This window comes from Ctenopharyngodon idella, chromosome 20, assembly GCF_019924925.1.
Source record: "Ctenopharyngodon idella isolate HZGC_01 chromosome 20, HZGC01, whole genome shotgun sequence".
In the NCBI taxonomy this organism is placed as follows: domain Eukaryota; kingdom Metazoa; phylum Chordata; class Actinopteri; order Cypriniformes; family Xenocyprididae; genus Ctenopharyngodon; species Ctenopharyngodon idella.
Genome location: NC_067239.1, coordinates 12687451 through 12698129, shown reverse-complemented (window position 1 = coordinate 12698129; position 10679 = coordinate 12687451). Strand labels below are relative to the sequence as shown.

Sequence of the window (10679 nt, the reverse complement as noted above, 5' to 3'; positions counted from 1 at the left end):
TGAACTAAAATGTGCTTTTAATATACTATCTCTGTATTTAAAAATATATATTTAGGTACCACTTGTAGTACACTATGGGTTCAAATGTACTGTAAGTAGTATCTAAATACATTTTTTAAATACAGAGATAGTATATTAAAAGCCCATTTTAGTTCATATTTCATGGTGTCTCAAAATAGTACAGTTGAGTACACTTAGATGTTCTTAAGATTATCTTAAGTACTAAAGAATAATTTTTAGTATATTAAGTACAAAATTAGTGCACAAAAATAGAGCACTTTAAGTACATTATAGAAATGTACTTTTTTTTCACCTGGGTAGGAGAGCTGGGGAGGTCTTCTAGGAGTAACAAGATGGCAGCAGAGAAGAGGAGACACACGCTTTCCAATGAAGATATGATGTATTGGAGTTCCCATTCAGTCGGTCACGTTCGACGTACGCCGGACAGACCGACAAATAGGAATCTCGCTAGAGAGGCCAATCTACTTCGAGTGTAACCACAACGAGCCAATGCACATTGCCATGCAATCATATGCATCAGCTGCTCGCCTCGCAGCGCGGGTATATAATGAGCAGCAGGTGCGTTGCATCTTCAGCTTTTCACTTCGGAGCCAAACCTTATGGTTTCTACGGAGTGTGTGACTTCAAAGAAACAAGCCCTTTCTTCGACTGCTCTTTTTTGGTGCAGGTGGACAGCACTGCAGCGGGGTCGGTCTCTCTTTTTTTTTTGCTTTCTTTTGTTTTGTTTGCCGAGTGAGCAACATCTCCCGAGAAAGCTGTTCTCATGGCTGGTAAAACGGTGCGCTGTATTAAGGGCGCTAAAAAGCTGTTTTAACAGCTGGTAAGAGAGCGGCTTCAAAGAGAGAGTGCACACGACAGGCTGCACTCTTCCCTGTCTGTGTTGCAGCGGCCATTCCCCTGCAGCGGCCATTCCTCCACCCTCAAAGTCCATACTGATGCTATCTCCGCATATCACGACCACATAGATGGCAAGTCTGTTGGTCAGCACGACCTGGTCGTCAGGTTCCTTAGGGGGGGCGAGACGGTTGAATCCTCCTCGTCCTCCCTCCATACCCTCTTGGGACCTTGCTCTGGTGCTGAGAGCACTTCAGATTGCTCCCTTTGAGCCCTTGCAATCAGCAGACTTAAAGATTCTGTCTATGAAGACTTTGCTGTTGGTTGCATTGGCCTCCATCAAGAGGGTAGGGGACCTGCAGTCGTTTTCGGTCGACGAATCGTGCCTAGAGTTCGGGCCGGGTGACGGCCACGTGGTACTGAGACCCCGGCCTGGCTATGTGCCCAAGGTTCCTACCACTCCCTTCAGGTAGTGAGCCTGCAAGCGCTGCCCCCGGAGGAGGCAGACCCAGCCCTGGCTTTGCTCTGTCCAGTTCGCGCTTTGCGACTGTACATTAACAGAACTCAAAGCTTCAGGATCTCAGACCAGCTCTTTGTCTGTTACGGAGGCCAGCAGAAGGGAAAGGCTGTCTCCAAGCAGAGGATGGCCCACTGGATAGTGGATGCCATCGCCCTGGCTTACCAAGCTCAGGGTGTGCCCTGCCCGCTCAGGTTGCATGCGCACTCCACGAGAGGTGTCGCATCTTCCTGGGCAAGCCTAACACGTTCGCTAGATTCTATAGCCTTCGTGTCGAGCCGGTCTCCTCCCGTGTTCTCACCTCAGGTCAGAGGCACGGAGAGGCCCCGGCTTAGTGTCGGCTTGCTGCGCTTACATGCGCTTTTACTCCAGAGAGTCCCTACAAGGCAGACCCTGTTGAGTCCTCCGATCTCCCTTTGGCAGCCGACGTGGCGGAGCGTCTGGAGCTAGGCCTATACTCCGTTGTATCCTTGAGAACCGGGGTTAGGCTGGGTACCATATGTGTGACCCTACAGGGATCCCATATGTCTAGTTCCACGGTTGCTCCTAAACGAAGCCCGTGTCTTTCCCTCTGGGAGAACCCACCTCTCATCGAGTGGAGTCACCCCAGTTTTTCAATATGTAGTACAGCCCTACGGGGTTAGTCCATATGTACTTCACGTAACTCTTTCGGGGAAGGATGTGGCTTCCGCAGCGTTCCTTTCCCAGCGGAAGGGTATGCTTTCCCAGCGGAAGGGTATGCTTTCCCAGCGGAAGGGTATGCTTTCCCAGCGTTATCCAATAGTCTCACTGAATGGGTTTTGGGGAACAGCAGTGATCGACACTCTCTGTGTTAGCCCTGTCCCACCGTCCTTAGGCAAGGGGGTTCAGGTGGCTTACAACAGAGCGCTGGAAGGGGGCAGCTCCTGTGGCGCTTTGGTAGGGATTCCTATTCGTCGGTCTGTCCGACGTACGTCGAACTTGACCGACTGAATGGGAACGTTTCGGTTACAAAGGTAACCCTCGTTCCCTGAAGGAGGGAACGGAGACGTACGTCCCGTCGCCACAGTCGCTGTACCCCGCTGATGCTGCCGCCTATCTGGTTCGGCTCCTCAGCAAAAACCTGAAGATGAAACGCACCTGCTGCTCATTATATACCAGCGCTGCGAGGCGAGCAGCTGATGCATATGATTGCATGCCAATGTGCACTGGCTTGTTGTAGTTACACTCGAAGTAGATTGGCCTCTCTAGCGAGATTCCTATTCGTCAGTCTGTACGTCTCCATTCCCTCCTTCAGGGAACGAGGGTTACCTTTGTAACCGAGACGTTATATGACATGGAGTTGATAAAACAATATAAACTTGATTGACAATTCTTTTTGTAACTGACCTAATAAGAAATGTAATAACTTTAAATAAATGTAATAAATTTAATATATATTACTTAAACAATAATTAAAACATTTAATGCATTTTAAAACATTTAATGACTTTAAATAAACTTTTTATAACTTTAAATGTAACAACTTCTCCCACTCTACAAATCAATGCTCTGACTGTAGAATGAAATAGTAATTATCTTTTTTGGTAACTGGAAAAATGCAGCAGAGCACGGTGATGACTTGGACCCATCAGTCCACAGTAAGCAGACTCTTAAATAGTACTATTGCTAAACTTACCACACCAAACATAGTGGCCAAAATTGATGTGCAAAGATTTTTATTTTTAATGACCCTACAATTTTGTTTAACCCATCAAAATATGAGGAAAATGTTTTTATTTTTATGTTTATATTATTTAAATGTTTTAAAATATGAGGGAAGAATAAAACACTAAACTAAGCAAAGGTATTTATCTGACAATTTTTTTGGCAAAAAAAAAAAAAAAAAAAAAAAGGAAAACTACACCTACAGGTTTCAGAAAAACAAAAAAAGCACACATTGACTACAGCATAATCAGTTTTTAATACTTCATTGGTCCTCTTGTTTTTGTGTTCATAATTTCTTTGTTTGACAGCCTGGCCAAAAATAATATGAAATAATTTTAAATAATTTTAAATTTCATTTCATTATCACACATGAAACAATTGACTCCAAGCACAGCTATGCAATAAAAATATTTGAATTAAGATTGACGATGTCAATTTTCATATTGCTGGACATCACATTTGGCAACTCTATGGCAGTTCATTGACTTTCCAACTGACCATCAAACCATGCGGCAAAAGCAAGCCACTTTTATGTTGATAGTGGGCTCCCTGGAGTTGTTGGAGCATTGATGGAACTCATGACACAACATTGCTCCAACTGTAAATAAGGCGGCATATATCAATAGAAAAAGATTCCACACCATAAATACTAATTTGTAATAATTTTGCACACTGCAAAGCTATTTTTAAAAATAAATTTAAATATTAAAACGTTTCAGTGTCTTTTTAAATGATTTTTTTGTTAATAATAACATTAAATGATTGGTGTCATGCTGCTGTGACTGGCTGGTTGAGGGCAGCCATTTTGAGTTGACATCATTGTAGTCCTTAGTTCACAACAATTAAGTCAGCACTTAAGAATCAGTCTTAGACTTTACTAAAACAAACCCAGAGTTCTCCCCCGTATCCCCAGCCGAGAGTGAGGAATGGGGTGGCAGAGGGATGCAGAAAACTGTTGCGGTAACTATAGGTTAGTCGGCGCTCGTCTGTGTATATATACCTCCCCTTGAGCTGACTAGATAGACCGTTTGAACATGCTCCTCCCAAACTTTGTTTATAAAACATAATTTGTCACTTGACATCTGCATTCTCTCGAGACGCAGACATGTAAGAGGCTGATAATTAGCTGAGCATACTAGTTTTATTAGTGACACTTAGCCTACATTTTAAAACGTTAATTTGAATATGGCAACATGATACCTCATTCTACAATATTTCTATGATTAAATCGCTGACAGAGACTCCTCCCCCATCAACCAGTAAGCATGTTGACATTATCCATATCCATCCACAAGGTCAACCCCGCCCTTACTTTTAGCTTAAGATTTCTCTCTATTCCTTAGTAAAAGTTGGTCTCAGCAGCTTTGTGAATAGGTTTTAAGAGAAAACTCTTAAGAACTTTTACTGCCATTTAGGAGAACTCTTAATGGTAAGATAAAATGTTTTGTGAATACGGCCTCAGATTTTTATTTAGTTTGTGACAGGCCTACGTAAAAGGAGGTCTGTATCTGATGTTGAGCTGCAGAATCTAATTTATTTGGAAGCAAATGACAGCAAACGTTGAGGCACATGCAACACCTGATGCATTCACTACATTTGGAAACAAGGTAGCATCTGAATTGAGGATACTACATAACACAGCCAAAACATCCAGATTGAAAAGGAACATTGTATTTATTTTACTCCTGTAGAAGACAAAGTCAACATTGACCGTGCGTGTTAAATGTTTTGAATCTGTACAGTAATGCACAGGACTATAGTTTTAAAACTTTATACTGTTATTTTATGTACTTTTTTGTAATGTTTGAAATAAAGGTTACAAAAAGAATCTTTACATGCAGTTGAAACAATAACAAAGAAAATCAAATACACAGTGTTCTCCACTACAAAATACTATTCTGACATCCTTACAATACTAAATGTGTTCCTCCTGCCAAGGAACACAACCTGCAGGTGAGACAAAATAGTCACACAGAAGGTTTCGTTGGCTTTCTGCTGTAACTGATACATTGCTTTCACTTCTTTGCTCCACTGGCTGGAAAGACCCAGTCCCTTGATTTCTCCAGGTTCCCTCAACTAAGCCGTGGTCCTCATTCTCCCAATCTGCAAAGGCTGGTGGTGTATATGCCTCAGACCTGCGCTCACGGAGGAAGTTATGGATGCATAAGGAGGCCATAGTTATCTTAACCACCTTGTCTGGCTCCAAAAATATGGTGTTCCTGAAAACCCTTAATCTGTTTGCAAGAATTCCGAATGCATTTTCTGCCACTCTACGTGCCCTTGAAAGACGGTAGTTCAGTACCCGTTGACTCTGGTCTGTCTGCTTGCATGGATAAGGTGTCATGAGATCAGGCCTTAAAGGATATGCCTCATCACCCACAAATACGTACGGCATCTTTATGTCACTGTTAGGCAATGGTTTAGGTGGAGGAAAGTTCAGCGAACCCTGATCCATCGCTTTGCACAAGTCCGAGTGAGCAAACAGTCCAGCATCAGAGACGCTACCTTGGGTTCCTACACTGGCATAGATAAACTTGGAATTTGCATCTACAGCAGCCATGATTGTCACAGAGAATCTACCCTTGTAATTATGGTCGAGGCTGCCACTTTTTGCTGGAGGCTGTAAATAGATCCGTTTTCCACCAAGCGCACCTAGGCAATGTGGAAATTGCCATTTCGATTCAAAGTCATGGGCTACTGTCCGCCATTCTGCCTCTGTTGATGGTGTCTAGCAATAGAACAGAAGAATAGAACAGAATAAGATTTAACTTCATTTTGTGCACTTATAGATACTACATGATAGATACTATGTATAGATACTATATATAGATACTAAGGGGTGTAACGGTTCTCAGTAAAAAAAAAAAAATCAAACCACACCGTTCTCCACCCACGGTTCGGCACGCACTTGCACCACGGTTCATCTTAAACCTAATGACGCATCTATAATATGGTTTGTTGAAAATAGCAACATGTAAAACAGACAGACAGAGTTCGGATAATGTATGTTTCAGTCGGTGGATACGCATTATGGTTTCCCAATACGTTACAACAGCAATGATCAAAAAGTGTGGACAAAACAGTCACTCTTTGTTCAGTGCGAGTGCCATATGCTCGAATATGACCAGACACTTGCGCCTTCTTCATCCGGGTGGTGATAGCGCCCGAGTGCAGGTGAGACCTGAACAGCACAATTTGCTATCTGTGTTTAAACTAAACTCATTTAAGCCTTGCTAATTTAAACATTCAAGAGCAAGATGCGAAAGAGAACTCGCACGCTGTGAGAAGATTTGTGTGTGCAGTCATCTAAAGTGCGCACACGGAAAGCCGCATCTCACAGACAGCGCGCAAATACTGAGTTCAGTTCTCTTTCGAGTCTTGCACTTGAATGGACAAATTCACACAAAAATTATCTCAACATGCCCATCTTGGAGAGTATCCTAGCAAGCAAACAGTCAAACAAGCAAAAAGTCGGTTACACCTTAAGTGAACGTAAACAGTGCACATGCAGAAAGACTGTATGTGTAATAGTATGTACTGGATTGTGCATTATGTCTTAAAGGGAAAGAAGCCTAATATTCCTGCTGTCTGTGTTTTTAATGTTAATCAAACAACAAATGACAAATAAATCACTCACTGCTCATGACTGAATAGCTATGGTAACTTAAATAATGATTAATCTTTATTCAATTCATACAGTGAAGATAATATGCAGTGTTATTTTATATTTGATTATTCAATTTCTGTACCTAAAATCTAAAGCACTGTTTATTTTAAGTGAATATTTGCTCTATTGTATTTATTTGTGCTGTTGCTTGTATTCTCATCCCAAGTCTTTAAAATCCATTCTCTGACCATGTCTTTCTATTTTTTTTAGTATTTCTGTATAATATATTCATTGTTACATTTCATTTTCCTCTTCAATTCATGTTCTTCTTTACCCAATTAACGCTATGTATTATCTTTTTTTTTTTTTTTTTTTTTAATAGGCAAGTATATATATTTTGTTAATACTCTAAATGTATGACAATCATGCCAGTGAAGCTTTAGTTTTATATGATTTCTGTAGGCCTATGCAGTAGGTGGCAATAAATTTACCGACTTCACTTTATGGGAAGTTAACACTTATATTAGGCTATAATATTTCATTTCACTACTAGGCTAATCAATAATCAGTTATTATACTAAGGATAATTGTAATGTTATAATTATAATTAGTGGTGTTTGTGAATGAATCGTATAAGTGAACAAATCATTTAGTTCATGTTCATTGTTTTGTTTGTATATGATTCACTGTTTTTACCAAATCGGTTGAATCAAGGATATAATGATTCTCTAATAACACATAAAACACTATTTTTTCACTACCTACAGAAATACTTTGAGTAAAAGCTTTATTGGCATAACTGTCGTGCATTAACAGTATTTACAAAATATTAATGGTGCTTTAAGTATAAGTAAAATAAATATATAGCAATAAATATAGTATATACAAATATTACATAGAATTTAGAAAATCAGTGAATGGATTTAGAAGACTGTGGGATAGAATAAATAATTTTTTGTAAGTCTATATTGCTTGATGTTAATACATATTCTTGCAACATACATTGACAATACAAATTATTTCAATCTCATTTGAATGCTGTCAATACTTGGCATGAGTAATGGAATATAATATAGCCATGCCTTAATGCTGTACTGTCTCTATGTCATTCTTAACTTAAAATAAAATATTAATTAATAATCCCTATTTCTGATAATCCCAGGTTGCTATAGTTGTGCAGGTTTGTTTATGCATGAAACTTTGTTCTCTCAACATAGGATCTCAAGGCCATGACTTCACATTGCGTGGTCACGACAAGATACTATCAAGTAAATAATGGAAATCAGAGCCTACCTTCAGGAAGTCTTTTTTCATGACCTGGTGAAGAGCGGCACATGTCTCCATAACTATCTGTGAAATAGTGCTGGCCCCAATCCTGTATTGTAAACTGAGGGAACTGAATGTTTCACCTGGTTAACAAAAATAATTACAAAATGTACGGCCCTTAAAATAAACAATAGCTAATTTAATTTAATATTATTTTAATACTGCCCTGACAGACCCACCTGATGCCAAATACCGTAAGGTCACAGATAGGCGATCTCTTGGGGATATTGCCCGTCTCATTTTTGTGTGCTGCTTGGTTATGAGGGCTCCGACCATCCCCAGCAGGAACTCAAACTCCTCAGCTGTCATCCGCAGCAGCTCCCTGCATCCAGTCTCATCATTCAACTATTTGTTTGGTGGGCACAAAAATATAATTTCTATCAGAATAAATAAGGTTTCAGATATCAGAATAAATACACAAACGCGTTTCAATTGTTGGTAACACTTTACAATAAGGTCTCATTTGCTAACATTAGTTAATAAATTAACTAACATGAACTAACAATGAGCAATACATTTGTTACAGTATTTATTAATCTTTGTTAATGTTAGTTAATAAAAAATACTACCATTCATTGTTTGTTCACGTTAGTTCAGAATCACAGTGCAATAAATAAGGTTAACAAATACTACTTTTAATTTTAATAATGTATTAGTAAACACTGAAATTAACATTAACTAATATTAATAAACTCTGTATAAGTTTTCATAGTTAGTTCGTGTTAACTAAATTAATTAATGAAACCTTATTGTAAAGTGTTACCCAATTGTTTGAAACAACAACAACAACAAAACCTTGTCGAGGCGCAACACCAGCAGGCAGCAGCAGCTACCTGCGTTCATTACACAATTATTTACCTCCAACACTCTCTGCGGAACTGACAATCCTTGCTGCCCGCGTCTCTTCAAACATTCTCTCCTCCATATTCGCCTTTTTTTCTTTTTTTGTTTTTCGCTGCAAATCAGCGCACAAATAACTTGGATTGCAAGCTGCTTGTTGCTGTTTGCCATATTTGAGGGAAGAATTCCAATCTCGCACGAATCTCCTGTCTCGCGCGTGCGCTTACATCTCTTCTTCTTTTTTAATGGCGACCAACTCCGTAGGAGCATTATCGCCACCTACTTTACTGGATGGCAGATTAAACTTGCATGAGTGATGAGTCTGAATTCTATGGTCTGAATGGATGTTTTATCAGCCTTCCTAATCAAATCCTAACTTTACTTTACAAACCCACATACAATCCTTGCAATCCATATAAACCCTTGATTCTTATCCCCCCAGAGAGGCTTCATATAGCTTCATCCGGTGCTGTGTGTTCAGCTCCATCCACACTCAGCCCCCATGGCGGGATTAGTGCTCAGAGTATTCCCATCCATACATATTATATTCTAGACCCTAGACCTGAGTCATATATAAATTTAATTAATTCTCTGTATATAGCTGCCTGTTCGTTAAACCTTTTCCTAAAATATCCTCATTCTTCATTCTGTCCTCACCATTCTTAAAGTGACTAAATAATAAATCACGATATATATTATATTTACTACATAAAAAGCACATGACACCACACACATTGCATAATCCATTTTCATGTAAACCCATAAGTGCCAGTGTTGATTTCAACCGTGTGTGTCCAAGTTTTAATCTAGACAGCAATACTTCTTCTTTTCTATTTTTTCCCTGGCAATTTATTCTCCCTACTGTCTGTGTAATACCATCTCCCTGTGCAATACCATCTCCCTGTGTTACTACTGTCCCATCTAATTTGCCACTTATTCATTAACTTTTCCTTTTTCATTAACTTTCCTTTTTCCCCATAGGTACTTTAACATCCACCTCCCTCTTGTCTAGAGCTTTTTTTGCTAATTTATCAGCAACTTCATTACCAAATACTACAACATGTGCTGGTACCCAACTATTTCAGCCTCTTTATCTGTATAGTGATAAATATACTTCCATTAATAAATCTTCTTTGTCTGATCTTGCATGTATTACAGGTGCTGGTCATATAATTAGAATATCATCAAAAAGTTGATTTATTTCACTAATTCCATTCAAAAAGTGAAACTTGTATATTATATTCATTCATTACACACAGACTGATATATTTCAAATGTTTATTTCTTTTAATTTTGATGATTATAACTGACAACTAAGGAAAATCCCAAATTCAGTATCTCAGAAAATTAGAATATTGTGAAAAGGTTCAATATTGAAGACACCTGGTGCCACACTCTAATCAGCTAATTAACTCAAAACACCTGCAAAGGCCTTTAAATGGTCTCTCAGTCTAGTTCTGTAGGCTACACAATCATGGGGAAGACTGCTGACTTGACAGTTGTCCAAAAGACAACCATTGACACCTTGCACAAGGAGGGCAAGACACAAAAGGTCATTGCAAAAGAGGCTGGCTGTTCACAGAGCTCTGTGTCCAAGCACATTAATAGAGAGGTGAAGGGAAGGAAAAGATGTGGTAGAAAAAAGTGTACAAGCAATAGGGATAACCGCACCCTGGAGAGGATTGTGAAACAAAACCCATTCAAAAATGTGGGGGAGATTCACAAAGAGTGGACTGCAGCTGGAGTCAGTGCTTCAAGAACCACTACGCACAGACGTATGCAAGACATGAGTTTCAGCTGTCGCATTCCTTGTGTCAAGCCACTCTTGAACAACAGACAGCGTCAGAA

At 39.6% G+C, this 10679-nt stretch overlaps 1 protein-coding gene across 1 annotated transcript; it reads right to left on the bottom strand.

Annotated features, from left to right (window-relative positions):
- Positions 1-4713: 4713 nt before the first annotated feature.
- si:dkey-121j17.6 (uncharacterized) lies at positions 4714-9090 on the bottom strand. The gene is made up of 4 exons (XM_051875535.1): positions 8850-9090; positions 8171-8336; positions 7959-8074; positions 4714-5786 (listed from the first exon to the last, which is right to left on the bottom strand). Exons 1-4 carry the CDS (start codon positions 9000-9002, stop codon positions 4974-4976), a joined length of 1248 nt encoding a protein of 415 aa, XP_051731495.1. The 5' UTR covers positions 9003-9090; the 3' UTR covers positions 4714-4973.
- Between the last annotated feature and the right edge of the window lie 1589 nt (positions 9091-10679).